At 37.8% G+C, this 18,614-nt stretch overlaps 2 protein-coding genes across 2 annotated transcripts; one reads left to right on the forward strand and one right to left on the reverse strand.

The window, feature by feature from the left end:
* Positions 1–3,411: 3,411 nt before the first annotated feature.
* ABCG10 (ABC-2 type transporter family protein) lies at positions 3,412–5,656 on the forward strand. Its single transcript, XM_021965527.2, has one exon. The coding sequence runs from the start codon at positions 3,636–3,638 to the stop codon at positions 5,454–5,456; it is 1,821 nt and encodes a 606-aa protein (XP_021821219.2). The 5' UTR covers positions 3,412–3,635; the 3' UTR covers positions 5,457–5,656.
* Positions 5,657–6,180: 524 nt separating this feature from the next.
* On the reverse strand, positions 6,181–17,065 carry LOC110762829 (cold-responsive protein kinase 1-like). Its single transcript, XM_088252085.1, has 8 exons — positions 16,741–17,065; positions 16,546–16,621; positions 15,485–15,607; positions 14,600–14,715; positions 14,255–14,465; positions 13,941–14,178; positions 7,955–8,105; positions 6,181–6,836 (listed from the first exon to the last, which is right to left on the reverse strand). The coding sequence occupies exons 3-8, from the start codon at positions 15,555–15,557 to the stop codon at positions 6,450–6,452; spliced, it is 1,176 nt and encodes a 391-aa protein (XP_088108211.1). The 5' UTR covers positions 15,558–15,607; positions 16,546–16,621; positions 16,741–17,065; the 3' UTR covers positions 6,181–6,449.
* Positions 17,066–18,614: the final 1,549 nt, after the last annotated feature.

The raw sequence follows: 18,614 nt of genomic DNA on the forward strand, positions 1-18,614 counted from the left end.
ATTTGACATCTTACACAGCTTTACACTCCACCCGATATGTCAAATTAAATTATTATTTTATTACATTTTAATGTTGATTTATTTTTAATTAAAAAGAAAAGAAAATAATAATAATAAAATATTCATTTGACATCTTGCTTTTGGGATGTCAAAAATAACATCTCAACCTCCAGCCTTCATTCCACATAAGCTTTGACACATCGGTTGGAGTGATGTGAGATGTTATTTCTAACCGTTAAATGTCTATGTGGCACTTTTGACACATCGGTTGGAGATGCTCTAAGGGAGATGTCAAATACCAAACATCAAATTTAAATTTGATGGCTGATGTGGTAATTTGACATTTACACAGTTTTACACTCCACCCGATATGTCAAATAAATAATTATTTCAACAGTCAAATCATTCAAGATAAAGAAGAAAAAAATAATAAATGAAAATAATAAATAAAAGTAACAACCAGCTGTCTTTAAAAAATAATAAAATATTTATTTGACATCTTGCTTTTGGGATGTCAAAAATAACAGCTGAACCTCCAGCCTTCATTCCACATCAGCTTTGACAATTCGGTTGGAGTGATATGAGATGTTATTTCTAGCCGTTAAATGTCTATATGGCACTTTTGACATATCGGTTGGAGATGCTCTAAGGAGCCAAATTTTTTCCTTTCTTAAATTAATTCGCTTAAGGTTTTTTTTTTTCATTTGTTGTGGAATCTAATGTTGCATGACGGTTTAAATTTTATTATTTTTATTAGAAGAAAATAATATATATATTTTTTTAATTCTTTATATATATATATATTTTTTATAAAAAAAAATTAGAAGAAACATTGATGATTAGTGCTCTGCTAAGGCTTCCTGGTGGGAAAAAAGGGGCTGCACTGCATCTAAAGTGAGACAGCTGATGAAGGAGCTTTGGGCTGGAGCATGTTGCAGCTTCAAGAATTGGTTGAAAATCAAACAATGGCATTTCAGGTGGGCAAAGGCGCAGAGTTTCAATTGGAGTTGATTTAGTTCATGATCCAGTTGTGATTTTGATTGAGGAACCAACTTCGGGGCTGGATTCTGCCTCAGCTTTCCATGTATCAAGGCAAGACTTGTTCTGACCATTCACCAACCTGGTTATCGAATCCTACATTATTCTGTTTTCCAATGGGACTGTCATGCATAATGGATCATTGCATCTTCTCCAACAAATGCTCAATTCTGCTGGCCATTGCATTCCCAACCATGTTAATCTGCTCAAATTCTCCATTGATGTTATCGGTAGCTTGGATGGTACACAAACTTCATAAGCCTTGAACAGCCATCCTTTACAAGAAAGGCTTGTATGCTCTCACAATTTGGAAGAAAAACTTCTAATCTACCCGAATTCTCGACTTGTGGAAGTTGTTATACTAGGAAAAAGATTTTGCAGCAACATATTTAGAACCAAGCAACTGTTTGTCACAAGAGTCATGCAGGGAAGAAGGTGCATACAGATTGACAAAGATGGATGCAATCTATTTGGGGATGGATTCTTTTGTATATTCTTTTTAGGATGATCAATCAAACTATTGTATCATGTACTGTTTACTCTGTTTCAAAACTGGGTTTGGTGCCTCAAATCCAAAACATTCTGATTCGTCGAACAACGTTATCAATGCCAATTTGGATCGATTAAGTTTTTTATTTTTGCATGCCTACAAATTATCCTAATTCAAAACTTCATACCACACATCCGAATTCTAGCGGAATTAGATTAGACAGAATTCATCAGAGTTGTATGATATTCCATTTCAATGTTCATCAATAGTTCTATTATCCAGTGAAGAGAAGACCATTTCTGAAGACGTGCACAATACCTTAGCTGAAAAAGAATTCTTGCACAAATAGATGCTGGTCAACCATGACCTGATTTCCATTTGTAGCTAGATCAAATTCCAATTTGAGTTATAAGTTCTCTTTTTCATTGTTTGTGCTTTATAACTCTAAAGTAAGCCTCATGCACTCCTCGTGCCCGAGTTTACAAAGAGTGTAGGAAGCTTATTTGGGAGTGCAGATCGAGTCGAGTAAAACTTCAAGTGATTCAATAAAAAGGACATAAATTTGAACATTGCTAGATCAATCCATAAGGTTCATCAAGAAAATGAGTAAAAATGGGGATGTTGTCTAGGAAACTTGGAAAGAAAATGCTTAATGCAGATGAAAATGAGGCCCTACTTGCTTCGGTCGTATATAGAATTGAAGGTCATAGTAGCAAATGAAGCAGTTATGTTTTCTGATGAAGATGATGTATTGATGAACCTCCCTGAGGCAGATACCGTGTAAGATGAAGGTCTTGCGTTGGCCTTATCTCTATGGCCTTCTGTCTGATCCATGAATTCAGAAAGCAGTCCTGGTTTGGATATCTTCTCCACATTCACATCTCTTTCGCCTGTCAGCATCTCAACAACAGTAGACATGGATCGTCGGAGCTTGGGCATGTCTTAAGTGCAGAGTAGGCCAATCTTCAGGAATCTGCAAGCCTCCTCAACATTGAATATTCCATTCAATGCTGTGTCTACTAACTCCACCAGCTGCCCCCTCTCATGGTGTTCCCATACCTGCAACACGAACTTTTATTTTGATAAGTCTTCTCAAGATTCTAGCATGTAATTCTATCAAATTGCAAAATTATCAACCATTTCATAGCTAATAGAGATCATTGCAAAATCATTAACCATTTCATATCAAATTACTATCTCTTGCCAAGTTGCCATAGATGATTAAGAGTTTTTCTATTTAAACCCCTCACTTTTCTTTGTTCACCCCAATACTTAAATCATTAAGCTCTTAAGTTTTATTATTGTATAAAAAGACAAAAAAGGTCATCCAACTTTAGAGGTTGATGAGTTTTTTTTTTTTTTTTGGTCTGAGTGTGTATTTAGGGGTAGTTTGAGAAGATAGTGGGGTTTTCTTAGAAATTGTGAAAATTTGAATTACAAGTTGGGGGGAATTTAGAATATGGGGTGAACAAAGAAAAGTGCGGGGTTTAAATAGAATGTTACATTAGAGAGTTGAAATTTGTATAATTTTACTAGAAGAAAAAGAAAAGTTCCCTAAATTATTTTTCTTAATGGAATTTTCATTGTCTTCCAATGAGCATGAGATAGATAGAAGTTAGCCAATAGTAGAAAGTGCACAAGCTTGATCTTCTTATGGTAGTTTGGCAAAGGCCCAGAAAACCAAAGTTGGCAATTCTATTGTTGTAATTGCCTAATTGGTCAAATTAGCAAATTTCCCACCAAACTGCTGAGCAACCAGCACCAACCCTACGCAGTCAATAATCGGCTCACCTGAAAAAACTTCCAAAAGTGAATTACGTACTTTATTTTTTGGTTTTCTTGAAGCCCTCCTCCAACTCTCCAAACCCATCAGAAGTTATGTTTGCCAACAAGAACATAGAAAAAAAGAGAGCAACACCAAGTCAAATACATGTTATCTCAAACTACCTAAGCCCCCCATGCATCACAAAAATATCAAAGCTGGCTTCTTCTCTGAGCTTAACTTGTGCAGCAACACCAAATTTGGTGTGTTAGCTCATCTCTTCCATTTCCTCACACAATCCCACAAAATATCCCATTTCTCTCTCCCTTTTCACTCTTCTGCTCCATGGAATTGCCGGTGACAATGCCGGTTTCTGGTGGCCAGAGAACAACACCATACAGAATTGAAACAAGAAATCTGGGCTACAAATTATGTACCCAATTTGATGAAATGAAGTTTGTGTGTTGTGCTACTTCAAGGAGGGTCCCAAGTTTCATTTTGAAGGATGTAAACTGTGAAGCAAGGCCTGTAGAGATCACTGCAATTGCTGGTCCTAGTGGGGCTGGAAAAACCACACTGCTAGAGATTCTTGCTGGGAAGATATCTCCAAAGAAAGTTTGTGGTCAAGTGCTGGTTAATGATCAGCCTATGGACACCAAACGTTTTCGGAGAATATCGGGATATGTCACACAAGATGATGCCCTATTCCCATTACTTACAGTTGAAGAAACACTCATGTTTAGTGCTCTGCTAAGGCTTCATGGTGGGAAAAAAGAGGCTGCATCTAAAGTGAGACAGCTGATGAAGGACCTTGGGTTGGAGCATGTTGCAGCTTCAAGAATTGGTTGGGGATCCAACAATGGCATTTCGGGTGGGGAAAGGCGCAGAGTTTCAATTGGAGTTGATTTAGTTCACGATCCAGGTGTGATTTTGATTGACGAACCAACTTCAGGGCTGGATTCTGCCTCAGCTTTCCACGTAGTGTCCTTGCTCAAAACTATGGTTGTCAATCAAGGCAAGACTATTATTCTGACCATCCACCAACCTGGTTTTCGAATCCTCGAGATATTCGACCGCATTATTCTGCTTTCCAATGGCACTGTCATGCATAATGGATCATTGCATCTTCTCCAACAAAGGCTCAATTCTGCTGGCCATTGCATCCCCAACCATGTTAATCTGCTTGAATTCGCCATTGATGTTATTGGCAGCTTGGATGGTACACCAACTTCAGAAGCCTTGAACATCCATCCTTTTCCTTTGCAAGAAAGGCTTGTATGCTCTCACAATTTGGAAGGAAAGCTTCTAGTCTACCCAAATTCTCGACTCGAGGAAGTTGTTATACTAGGACAAAGATTTTGCAGCAACATATTTAGAACCAAGCAACTGTTTGTCACAAGAGTCATACAAGCCTTGGTAGCTGGGTTGGTACTTGGGACCATTTTCTTAAATGTTGGCAGGGAAAAAGGGAGCATTGCCTTACAAACCCAAACTGGATTTTTTGCCTTCAGCCTCACTTTCTTGCTATCTTCCACAACAGAAGGCTTACCAATTTTCTTACAAGAGAGAAGAATTCTAATGACTGAGACTTCCAAAGGAGCTTATAGAGTTTCTTCCTATGTTATAGCGAACACCCTCATATTTCTTCCTTTTCTTTTCATGGTTGGTCTTCTATATTCCACTCCAGTTTACTGGTTGGTTGGATTAAGGAGGAACATTGATGGATTTCTCTACTTCTCTCTGGTAGTCTGGATGGTTCTTCTGATGTCCAATTCTGTTGTGGCTTGTTTCAGTGCTCTCGTGCCGAACTTCATCATGGGAACTTCATTGATTTCAGGGCTCATGGGATCTTTCTTTCTCTTTTCCGGGTACTTCATATCGAAGGATAGCATACCAAGTTACTGGATTTTCATGCACTACTCAAGTCTTTTCAAGTACCCTTTTGAGTGTTTTATAATAAATGAGTATGGAGGCGAGCAGGGAAGAAGGTGCATACAAATTGACAAAGATGGATGCAATCTATTTGGGGATGGATTCTTAAGACAACAGGGTTTAAGGGAGACACAAAAGTGGAGCAATTTAGCTGTGATGTTTGGTTTCATAATTGGTTATAGAGTGCTTTGTTTTCTCATTCTGTGGTACAGATGCTGCAGAAACAGAAACTAGCTAGATAGTTCTTACACAAGGATATACAATCGTTAATGTTATTTCTCCTTTTCATTCTTTCGTATATTCTTTTTAGGATGATCAAACTATTGTATCATGTACGGCTTGCTCTGTTCCTAAACTGGGTTTGGTGCCTCAAATCCAAAACATCCTGATTCATAGAACAACGTTATCGGTGCCAGTTTGGATCGATTTTAAAATTTTGATTTTCGCATGCCTTCAAAATATCCTGATTCCTCATAATTTCGTACCACGCATCCGAATTCAAGCGGAATCAGATTAGACAGAATTCATCAAAGTTGTATGATCTTGATTCCATTTCAATGTTCATCAACAGTTCTATTATACAGTGAAGAGAATAACCATTTCTGAAGACGTGTGCACCATAAATCAAGAAACTTAGCTGAAGTAGGCATGCCACCTTACCCAAAAAAGTACTTCATCATCCTATATAATTAAATAATTTAACTTAGCTGAGAAATGATTCTGTCACAAATAGATGCTGCCATGAGAAGGCCCCGATGCCCCTCTGCTGGTCAACCATGACCTGATTTCCTTTTGTAGCTAGAACAAATTCCAATTTGAGTAAGCCACATGCACACCTCGTGCCTGAGTTTACAAAGAGTGTAGGAACCTTATTTCAGAGTGCAGTTCGAGTCGGGTTAAACTTGGAAAGAAAATGATTAATGCAGATGAAAGTGAGGCCCTGTCTACACACAATTCCTGGAACTGAAGAAGGGGGTGGAAGGATTGTTCATATAGTCAAGCTTTCTTTACAAAGCAAGAAAAGAAAAAGTTAATTGATTATAAACATTTACACCAACTGTAGCCCTACAAAAGTATTCTTTCATAGCATATTACTACTTGTTCCCCTAACAGGTGTGCCAATGCACTCAAGACATACCCAAGCAAAAAATGATATTAACCTAGAAGAATTAATATGCTGACTGCCTGGCCAAACCAGACAATAACCAAAAAGAGATTCTGCCTGCCCTAATTGCTTCGGTCATATATAGAATTGAAGGTCATAGTAGCAAATGAAGTAGTTATGTTTTCTGATGAAGATGACGTATTGATAAACCTCCCTGAGGCAGATACTGTGTAAGATGAAGGTCTTGCACTGGCCTTATCTCTGTGGCCTTCTGTTTGATCCATGAATTCATAAAGCAGTCCTGGTTTGGATATCTTCTCCTCGTTCACATCTCTTTCACCTGTCAGCATCTCAACAACAGTAGACATGGATGGTCGGAGCTTGGGCATGTCTTGAGTGCAGAGAAGGCCAATCTTTAGGAATCTGCAAGCCTCCTCAACATTGAATATTCCGTTCAATGCTGTGTCTACTAACTCCACCAGCTGCTCCCTCTCATGGTGTTCCCACACCTGCAACACGAATGTTTATTTGATAAGTCTTCTCAAGATTCTAGTAGTAATTCTATCAAATTGCAAAATTATCAACCATTTCATAGCTAATAGAGATCATTAACCTTAAAAAAACGTAAAGGGTTTTCACTAAAAATAAGCACCTAAAGAAGCTTGATGGATTCATCAAGAGGCTCTGGTGCAGTCATGAACAAACATATCACATAGTCTCAGAACCATGTTCTAGTATTAATATTGATACCCCACAAATTGAAGGAAAGTAATTTGCTATCAAGTCAATTATGATGTTTTGAGTCAATTAACAATGTTATATAAAAAATGGTTCTGATGAACTAAAATAATTATAAGGAAGAATGCTAGAATATCCAGGTTATATAACTATTCAGAATTTGGTGGGAAAAAAGAAATCCATCAAAAGAATTTTCAAAGTTATAAGGTTGTGATCGTGACAATTCTTTTACATGTGCTTTAGTGCCATTAATCAGCAAAAGAATTGCCATAAAGTTGTTAACATCGGTTTTATCATTGCTGCTGGCCAAGAAATTGGCAAGCTTTCTTGCAAGGCTAGTGCACCTTAACTACAGAGTAAATGCCTAGTCTTTCTTATACTGTTTTCTTTCGAAGATTCTAACACTATGAAAGGAAATACATCTTCCATAGAAAATAAGAAGTTTAATTTTTGCTCTCTCCTACAACTGTAAGAGCAATCTTAAGAGAATACATGATACAGTCACAAAGAGGCATCTGTTTCAGTGAGGGGGAGCTGGGGCACAAAGCTATCTAAAATAAGATATGCAGAAGTTTACAGGGTAAAATATAAGCCCTGTTTGTAGATGAATGTGAAGTTGCACATCTAAAATAAGAAGTGCAGAAGTTTATAGGGTAAAATATAATCCCTGTTTGTAGATGAATGTACATCAAAAGAAATGCAGAAGTTTACTGGGTAATGTACATCACTCCCGCACATGTTAATGTAATAAATCTTATATTATTAATTTATCATTACTGATTACTATACATAACAAGTAAAATCTATAAGCCAGTCGAAAGGGTTCAATTTAGTCATGAAAGCAAATACTAATTCATAGAATTATACGATATTTCAGAAAGGTTCATACCATTGGAAGAAGATATTGTTCTTTTAATGGTAATCGTCTGTTTGTGTTGCACCTCCCGCAAATAATTTCCAAGATCAGAACACCAAAACTGTAGACGTCTGCTTTCCTTGTCACTTGACCTCGTATGGCGTACTCAGGTGCCAAGTAACCTCTGCAAAAATCAAACAGGGAGCCAAGTATGTCAACATAATCACAGTAATCTGGTAATAGTAAAAGAAAAGGAGATAAAAAGTTTAGTGAAAATTTATGGGCAAGACTTCAAAGGTCAATTTGTATAATTATCTGATCATGGTCACATATTTGAAGACATCTATGATAATGTTTAGACCAGAATTTAGGGCTGCATTCACGTTCCAACAACCTTCAAAATGAACAAATCACTGTTGACAGCCTGCCTGACACATAGAACACCATGCAGCCCATACCAAACATTTCACTGTTAAAGTATCAACCCCAGCTCAACCTATTTTGAGGAGCAATCTCTACAAAGTTCTAGAAGTATAAAAGGAAATAAAGCCTAGAAAAGGAAGTCAACATTTGAGCTAGATAACTATAGAAAAATCTGGAAAACTGGAGAAAGCTTCACCGACTTTGTAACTAGTTGATGTATTAGAATAATATAGTTTATTCTAGAAAGATGCATAAACTATGGAAAGCAAAGCAAGTTGGCAGCCAAGTTGAAGCATGAAGAATTGTCTAGAAGGTAAAACAAGGCGGTGGAATGGAGAGCAAAGTCGGCAACACATAACTATAAATAGGCATGAAGCCATGCATTGTATACAATAAAGAAGTGAAGTGTGTGTCAACTAGAAGAGTGAGCTATAGAGCTAAGGAGTCATTGTGAGAAGTGTGAGTGAAGTGAGAAAGAGTGTTTGTAAGAGTTAGTCTTTCCTTTGAGAGTTGTTTGTTGTAATATTTTGTGAGTCTAATACAAGTAAATTGTTTACTTGTTTTGTCTCCAACAAGTCTATCTTAGAGTTGTGTACTCTAAAATTTGCTCTACAATTGGTATCAGAGCGGGACGGTCAGTGACTGATTCTGCGAGAGCTTCTTTGAGTCGTGAAGAGTTTGTCTCTACAAGTTTGCATATTTAGTTCAAGCTTGTTCGGTACTGCCGGAATTCTGCCGACACGATGGGTGATCTTCACGTAGTTGGAGGAATCACGAAGCTCAACAACAAAAATTACAACACGTGGGCGACATGCATGGAGTCTTATCTGCAAGGTCAAGATCTTTGGGATGTCGTCGGGGGCAACGATGTTGCACAACCACGAGAAGACAATAGCGACGCTTTGCGTAAGTGGAAGATCAAAGCAGGTAAAGCCATGTTTGCCCTGAAGACAACAATTGAAGAAGAAATGTTGGAGCACATAAGGAAAGCCAAAACACCAAAGGAAGCATGGGACACCTTTGCAACACTCTTTTCAAAAAGGAATGACACAAGACTACAACTTCTTGAGAACGAGCTGCTATCTGTTGCACAACGTGACATGATGATTGCTCAGTACTTCCACAAGGTAAAGTCCATATGCCGTGAAATTTCTGATTTAGATCCTACTGCTGCTATTGTGGAATCTAGGATAAAAAGAATAATTATCCATGGTCTGAGACCCGAATACCGAGGCTTCGTTGCCGCTGTACAAGGGTGGCCTACTCAACCATCACTTGTTGAGTTTGAAAATTTGCTTGCCGATCAAGAAGCTATGGCTAAGCAAATGGGAGGGGTCTCGTTAAAAGGTGAGGAGGAAGCGCTCTACACCAACAAAAGTAAAGGCAACTTCAAGCAGCACTTTGGTAATGGATCTAAAAGAGATGGTGACAAGGCGAAAAGTCATCAAGGAGAAGGAAGTTCTCGGCCAGGGGGAGCTTCAAAGTTTCAAGGCAACCGTGGTCAATCCAAGAATACTAAAAGATTCGAAGGTAAATGCTACAACTGCGGAAAGAAGGGCCACATGGCGAAAGATTGTTGGTCCAACAAAAGGCCCGCTGAGAGTAATACTGCTACGTCCAACTCAAAGGAGAAAAGTGAGGATGTTTGGGACGCGGAAGCATCTCTTGCTATAGAGGAAGAGGAGATAGCTCTCACTGTGACGTCACCTGAAAGGATTGACTACAAGAATGATTGGATTATCGACTCAGGCTGCTCAAATCACATGACAGGTGATAAGGAGAAGCTGCAGAACCTGACTGAGTACAAAGGCAATCGTGTGGTGGTGACTGCCAACAACTCAAGGTTACCGATAACCCACATCGGTAAGACAATAGTAGCACCACGATACAATTCTAACCAGGTGCCACTTCAAGATGTCTACCATGTTCCAGGCATGAAGAAGAATCTGCTTTCAGTAGCACAACTGACATCATCAGGCCACTATGTCCTATTCAGTCCAAGAGATGTGAAGGTGTATCGAGACCTCAAGATCTCAGGGATGCCGACAATGGAGGGACGACGACTAGAGTCAGTCTACGTAATGTCAGCAGAGTCTGCATATGTAGACAAGACAAGAAAGAACGAGACAGCAGATTTATGGCACATGAGATTGGGCCACGTTAGCTATCACAAGCTAAGCGTGATGATGAAGAAGTCAATGCTCAAGGGTCTGCCTCAGCTTGATGTGAGAACAGATACGGTCTGTGCAGGATGTCAATATGGTAAAGCGCATCAACTACCATATAAGGAATCCAAGTTCAAAGCAAAAGCACCGCTAGAGTTAATCCATTCTGATGTGTTCGGTCCTGTTAAGCAACCATCGATTAGCGGGATGCGATACATGGTGACGTTCATTGATGACTTCTCCAGGTATGTGTGGGTTTTCTTTATGAAAGAAAAATCCGACACATTTTCAAAGTTTAAAGAGTTTAGAGAGATAGTTGAAGGAGAAGTGGGAAAGAAGATTATTTGTCTACGCACAGATAATGGAGGAGAATATACCTCGAATGAATTCTGCCAGTATCTACGAGAGACTCGCATACGTCATCAGTTCACATGTGCCAACACGCCACAACAGAATGGAGTAGCAGAGAGAAAGAACCGGCATCTTGCAGAGATATGTCGAAGCATGCTGCATGCCAAGAATGTGCCTGGAAGGTTTTGGGCTGAAGCCATGAGAACTGCAGCCCATGTGATCAACAAACTTCCTCAACCAAGGTTAGAATTTATTTCACCATTTGAGAAACTGTGGGATATGAAACCTACAGTCAGTTACTTTCGAGTATTCGGTTGTGTGTGCTACGTATTTGTTCCAAGTCATCTACGTAGCAAGTTTGACAAGAAGGCAATCAGATGTATCTTTGTGGGATACGACAACCAGAGAAAAGGGTGGAAGTGTTGTGACCCTACAAATGGAAGGTGCTACACATCACGAGATGTGGTGTTCGATGAAGCATCATCTTGGTGGTCCCCAAAAAAGGAGGTGTTACCAGACTCGAGAGAAATTGAAGATAAGCTGCAACAGAAGTTGGGGGAGCAAATTGTTCCAATCCGACCGAGTCCAAATGAGCATGAAGATTTGCTTGATGGTGACGATGATGAGCAAGACGTTACTCAGAATCCTTGGCAAACTGGTGTACATCAACAAGCACTAGAAGAAGTTAGACCCAGTGAAGTGGAAATACCGACTCCACAGTCACAACCCAGAAGGTCAACAAGAGTACGGAAGCAAAATCCCAAATACGCCAACGCAGCCATAGCAGAAGACATAGTTGAGCCTGAAACATTTGAAGAAGCATCACAGAGTTCCGAATGGGTTAAAGCTATGGGAGAAGAAATCACTGCTCTAGAGCAAAATCAGACTTGGGATCTGGTACCAAAGCCAAGAGATGTGAAACCCATATCCTGCAAATGGGTGTATAAGATAAAGCGTCGTCCTGATGGGTCGGTCGAGAGGTACAAGGCTCGGTTGGTGGCTCGAGGTTTCTCTCAGCAATACGGACTAGATTATGATGAAACGTTTAGTCCAGTGGCAAAGCTTGTGACTGTACGAGTCCTACTTGCACTTGCAGCCAACAAAGATTGGAACTTGTACCAGATGGATGTGAAGAATGCATTCTTGCATGGGGAGTTAGATCGGGAAATCTACATGACTCAACCAAAGGGCTTTGAGAACGAAGTCCATCCCGAGTATGTGTGCAAGCTGAAAAAGGCACTTTACGGATTGAAGCAAGCGCCAAGAGCATGGTACGGTAAGATTGCAGAATTTCTCTCTCGAAGTGGTTATTCAGTGACCCATGCAGATCCTAGTTTATTTGTCAAAGCTAATGGAGGAAAATTGGCTATCGTGCTGGTATACGTGGATGATCTAATCATCACTGGTGATGATGAGGAAGAAATTCACCGGACGAAGGAGAATTTGTCAGTTCGTTTTCAGATGAAAGAACTGGGACAACTCAAGCACTTTCTTGGGCTAGAGGTCGATCGCACACAAGAAGGAATATTTCTGTGTCAACAGAAATATGCAAAAGATTTGTTGCAAAAGTTTGGGATGCTTGAATGCAAGCCAATCTCAACGCCAATGGAGCCCAATGTCAAGCTGTGCGCATATGAAGGCAAAGACTTGGAAGACACAACGATGTATCGACAATTGGTGGGTAGTCTAATCTACTTGACATTGACTCGGCCTGACATTTCGTATGCAGTTGGTGTGATGAGTCGATACATGCAAAATCCAAAGAAGTCTCATTTGGACGCAGTACGACGAATACTGAGGTATGTGAAAAGTACAATTGACTATGGTCTGTTGTACAAGAAAGGTGAAGATTGCAAGCTAGTTGGTTATTGTGATGCTGACTATGCGGGAGATCATGATACTCGTCGATCAACTACCGGGTACGTGTTTAAGCTTGGTTCAGGAACAATTTATTGGTGCAGTAAGAGACAGCCGACGGTATCTTTGTCAACCACGGAAGCAGAGTACAGAGCAGCAGCAATGACAGCTCAAGAGATCACGTGGCTAACACAGCTGATGAATGATCTACATCAACTGGTAGATTATTCAGTGCCGTTATACTGTGACAATCAATCAGCAGTTCGTTTGGCGGAAAATCCAGTCTTTCACGCAAGAACCAAACATGTGGAGATACACTACCATTTTATCAGAGAGAAGGTTCTGCAAGAAGAGATTGAGATGAGACATATCAATACAGATGATCAAATTGCGGACTTGTTCACAAAAGGTCTGAGTACCAGCAAGTTGGAAAGATTTCGTCATCAGCTCAATGTGATGCGAAGGATGTGAGCTGGTGTTGAGGGGGAGTGTTAAAGTATCAACCCCAGCTCAACCTATTTTGAGGAGCAATCTCTACAAAGTTCTAGAAGTATAAAAGGAAATAAAGCCTAGAAAAGGAAGTCAACATTTGAGCTAGATAACTATAGAAAAATCTGGAAAACTGGAGAAAGCTTCACCGACTTTGTAACTAGTTGATGTATTAGAATAATATAGTTTATTCTAGAAAGATGCATAAACTATGGAAAGCAAAGCAAGTTGGCAGCCAAGTTGAAGCATGAAGAATTGTCTAGAAGGTAAAACAAGGCGGTGGAATGGAGAGCAAAGTCGGCAACACATAACTATAAATAGGCATGAAGCCATGCATTGTATACAATAAAGAAGTGAAGTGTGTGTCAACTAGAAGAGTGAGCTATAGAGCTAAGGAGTCATTGTGAGAAGTGTGAGTGAAGTGAGAAAGAGTGTTTGTAAGAGTTAGTCTTTCCTTTGAGAGTTGTTTGTTGTAATATTTTGTGAGTCTAATACAAGTAAATTGTTTACTTGTTTTGTCTCCAACAAGTCTATCTTAGAGTTGTGTACTCTAAAATTTGCTCTACATTCACTAGCACAATAGATTTTGTTTTTGGTCGTTACATTTCAAACTATAATTTTTACATTATATCTTTCCAATCGACTGAGGCCCTCAATCATGCATCCCCTTGCTGAATGTCCACTGTAAATTTAAACACATTGAAAAATAGTAGAACTGGAACTGGAAAACTTACGCTGTTCCAGCAACACGAGTGCTGACATGAGTCAAGTTGGGTGCAATAAACTTTGCCAGACCGAAATCTGAAATTTTTGGTGAGAGGTCTTTATCAAGGAGAATATTGCTAGCTTTAATGTCTCTGTGAATAATATGGGGCCGAACTTCCTCATGAAGAAAACCAAGCCCCCTTGCAACACCAACGCATATTTTACACCTTGCAGACCAACTAAACTGGATACTACTGTGGCCTCCACCTATAAAGTACAGAGGGAGTAAGTCATTACTCACACAATTAATTTATTCAAATAAGAACCAAGTAATATTACTTGCCAAGAAGTGTTTGTGCAAGGCTATTATTCTCGAGATAGCCGTAAACCAATATCCTATGATTGCCTTCTGCACAGCAACCATATAGCTTAACCAGGTTATCATGCTCAATGTTTGCAATCACCTCGATTTCTGTCAAAAATTCCTGGGACCCTTGCCTAGACTCTGCTGACAATACCTTTATAGCTGCCAAAGTGCCATTCTTAAGTGTTCCCTGATCAAACACATTTTACAATTATCAGTCAGCCTGTAGAGGTAAATGTCAGCAAAAAGTCTTTAGCACAATCAAGTGCTTATGACCAAGTATTCCACAAAAGTCATAAGCAATATCTTTCTAAAACCATTTACCTTGTACACGGAGCCAAAGCCTCCCTGACCAATTTTATTTTTTTCACTGAAGTTCTCAGCGGCAATTTGCAGTTCCTTGTAAGTGTACACAGTAACATTTAAAATGCCTGAAACCACTGTACCCATAGGACCCTGTTAGAAGATTTTAGGTAGGATAAAGATACAATGCTAAACCTCTGAAAGAAGCTAGGTTCCTTTTTGTTGAAAATGCTGACATCCAAGTTTAAGTTAAACGCCAAGGACTTATTAACAAAGTTTTGTGCAATCAAAGTAAACAAAACGAGATTGCATCAAAAATCTTGAGTGCATACATTGTGAAGAAAGTAAGCAAAACTAATCATTTGTGCCGTTGTACTAAAGTTATTCAAGAGAATGGCCAAAACGGGCACACCTTAACCCAAGATCAAGCAAAATCTAGTAAAATAGAAAGCAATCTGCAGACTCAAAATTAAGGATCACAGTCCATTTAGCATGACCATGTGGCCAGCTGAGAAGGCCAGGGTTCTCAAGATTCTGAAAAGAGGCCCGGTCATCGATAAAAAGAATTGAAAGGGAACAATTTATCTGGATGGAAGCAAATTGATAAAATAGGCTTTGAATAGCAGCAAACTTAAAACTCTTCGGAATAAAGGTGATTCCATTCATGCTTCAGATTATCGGTTTATAAATCAGTAACTAACATTAATATAATGAAATCACTTAGCACAGAAAAAAGCTCCACCGGATTTGGTAGATCTATGTATGACTTAGAAAAAGTCATCCATTTCACAATTGCAGTGAGCAGCTAATTTGACGGCTGGCATTGAGCCAAAGCAACTAACATTGACACAGAAAGTATGTTCACAATTGAATAAAGGAACAGCAGAATAAAGACATCCACAGTACCTTCATCAAGTTCAACAGTCCTTGTAACTGAGGAAGCTGCCTTCTTCCTAAAAAAGAAAGAGAAACAAGTCATCGCCAGCTTTTTATGTTGACCAGTATCACCAACCAATCAAAATCCTTGCCCTGTCAAAGCCCCCAAGTAAACATAACCTTCTCAGCATGTAACTACAACTGTCTGATGAGAAATGCATTAGTCATTGACTTCAACAAGAAGACACCCTAACAAAAATCAAAGCTTAGAAATCTGAACTGCACATTTACGTGGCCTCTTTAATCAACATGTACTACCTAGGAACTCAAATAGAAAGATGACAGCCCGCAGAATCTCATCCTCAATAATAATTGAAGATGTTTGCATATGCAATACCCGCATATTTACCTGAAATCACTCTCCTCAAACACACTGTAGTTTCCGTATACAAGTCTTGACTTAATTTTTTAGTAGTTAGCTTATAGTCCTTACCATATGTATATAAGAGATAAAAATGTTCAAAAAGGGACTTTTTCCAATTGGAAACAACCTCGATAAATAATCATAAATGATCAAGAACGGTTTGTGCATCCATCCATAGCACATTTTAAGTTTTGACTATAGCCTATGCCTGTCTTTTGAAAATTTAGCGTTCCATACTTGAGGCACGAAAAGCAAAATTAAAATTAAAATCTATATGCCAGAATCTATAAGTTAAGGGGAAACATTATAAGGACAACCAGTAACAGTAAGGTCTGGAAATGCAGCCTAGTAACAGCATAGAATCTAATGTCCTTAAAGATCTATCAAGTTCAGTTCTGTAATACATCAGGTCAATCTAATATCAATACTTAGACCTTTAAGCTCATGAAATTTGATTTTTGTTATAGAACTATCACTCTAATTCTCATTGAACTCAATTATAAGACAAAAATAATTCTGGAGCAATTTAAAAGAGAAATTATTGAAGAAATGGAAGAGATTTATGGTTTTGAGCAACTGTAAATCTTATAAATCAATCTAGGAGGCACCACAATTGAAAAAGATGAAGATGATGATGATGGTTATGAATAAGTTTCTTGAAGATTACCTTTATAACTTTCCAATGGAATTGAACCTGGGTTTTGCTATATTTCCACCTTGAAGTGTCCTTTTGCACGCAGAAGCTAATGCCAACATAATTCAAGTACTTGGATTAGTCAAACTATGAGCTTTTCATTGATTGAATCAAAATAACTATAACTCATTTACTCAGAAGTATAACAACTATATAAGAAAAACTCACCATTCTTTTGGTCTTAAGCACCCAGAGGCCAGAAACAGATCCAAAGTCTTTTTCTTCTTTTTATTTCCAATGGGTAGATCAAAGGTAAGCTTTTCTTACATTCTCTCAGCTACCAGACATAAAAAGTACAGGTAAAACCCAGATAGAATACAAGATAATTCAAACATGAAGAACCTCACTTGTGGTGATTGCAGCACAAATGAAGGGAGAGAGAGAAGAGATGAGGAAGATGAAAATATTATGGCTTTCCGTTCCTCTAGTTTCAGAGCTGCAGTTAATAGTCGTCTCGTACTGCTGTGTTTCGCTTTCTGCTTTTTTTTTTTTTTTTTTCCTGTCTAAATGAAAATAATTTGGATAATTAAAAAATAAAAACAGCTTTCTGGGATTTGGAATTGACTTTTCTCCTTTGTCATGCCGTGCAAGGTATGGAATGGGACTACTATGGATTTTGGAATTTCCTTTTTTTTCATTTTATTTTGTTTTGGTTTTTTTTTTTCTTTTTTTTCTTTTTTTTTTGGCTGTAAAGGAAACTTCCAATCACACAACTCGTAACTCAAAAGTCAAAATGCTTAAAGGCTTGAACAAGTTTTTTTTTTTTTTTGGGGGAAGAAACGTGGCTAATGCCTAATAAAGAAATTAAACAATGACTTGAGGCCTGCAGATTCCAAGTTTTTATTTCTTAATTATAATAGAAAATACAAAAATTGCTCAATCCTTCAAGTTTTTTATTGAACATGTCTCTTTCATTTATATAAGTCATATCGAGACGCGGAAATAGAGAACATAAGTGATTGCTCTTAACCACTTAAATTATAATTATCTTATTTTTTTTTTATTGAAATTAATATATCATATTTTGAAAGTTAATCTTATCTGAATTCAATGAAAGTATGACATATATATATATAGGAGTAAGATCACTTGATATGATATCAGTGTAACTAAATTATAACTTTTTGTAAGATTATTTAGTGCTCCTAATAATGCATATAATTAATTAAAATGGACAAAATGTTAAGCCCCAATCCAATATATGTATTATGTAGCCATTCAATAATAATAATAAAAAGGTTCAATCACTCTTTATTTGAAGATATATTAACAAAATAGTTTCTTTAATAGCACTAAATATAGATGAAATAGTTAGAGATTTTAGATTGGTTAGAAATTTAACATTCATATTCTCCATGCATACAGTATTATATCTTAACAACTGGATCCAGAATGCAACTATATATATAAAACGGTAAAGATTTGGAAAGCTGATTAGTTTATGCGGTACAAATATAATCAATCATGTCTTCTTAGACATTGTCCCAACACAGATAGGTCAAGATTTCCAACACAGAAAAAAAATATATAGGTCAAGAAAATTTAGGTTCGTATATTTCCTTTGAAGAATCAACAAACTCAGGAAGATATCAAGACGTACAAATCACGAGTAGAACTCGTATATGGAAAATTAATTTACGTTACGAGGTAGACTGAGGACCTACATACAAATGCAGTAGAAATACATAGGTATAAGGTTGATTGTATAATATTATTTTGTTTGGTAAGGTTTGTGTTTAAGTTTTCATTAAAGAAATTAAAGAAAAATACATGAGAAACGGAGAAGGACGACGTAGAAATGAGACTAGAAAATGAGAGATGAACATAGGTGAGAAGAAATGAAAGAGATATCTTCTCTTAATGAATGCATGAAAGAGATATTGTATAATTAATCATGTCTTTGTTCAGTTTCTTTGTTATGAACTTAAAATTACAAAAAAAAATTAACTGCAAGATTAGAATAAAATTGGAAAACCAAATACAAAAAATTATTATTATTATTATTTTATATTAATAAGTCTAGTAGCCCAAAACAACTTACT

The sequence above is a fragment of the Prunus avium genome, chromosome 4, assembly GCF_965620075.1.
Source record: "Prunus avium chromosome 4, drPruAviu1.hap1.1, whole genome shotgun sequence".
In the NCBI taxonomy this organism is placed as follows: Eukaryota; Viridiplantae; Streptophyta; class Magnoliopsida; order Rosales; family Rosaceae; genus Prunus; species Prunus avium.

Bases quoted from the DNA above. Each gene is read 5' to 3' on its own strand.
- ABCG10 (XM_021965527.2), top strand. From the start codon at position 3,636: ATGGAATTGCCGGTGACAATGCCGGTTTCTGGTGGCCAGAGAACAACA.
- LOC110762829 (XM_088252085.1), bottom strand. From the start codon at position 15,557: ATGACTTGTTTCTCTTTCTTTTTTAGGAAGAAGGCAGCTTCCTCAGTT. The intron at 14,716-15,484 runs GTACTGTGGATG...CTATGGGTACAG, and splicing joins GACTGTTGAACTTGATGAAG to TGGTTTCAGGCATTTTAAAT. The intron at 14,466-14,599 runs GTAAATGGTTTT...GTGTTTGATCAG, and splicing joins GCTTTGGCTCCGTGTACAAG to GGAACACTTAAGAATGGCAC.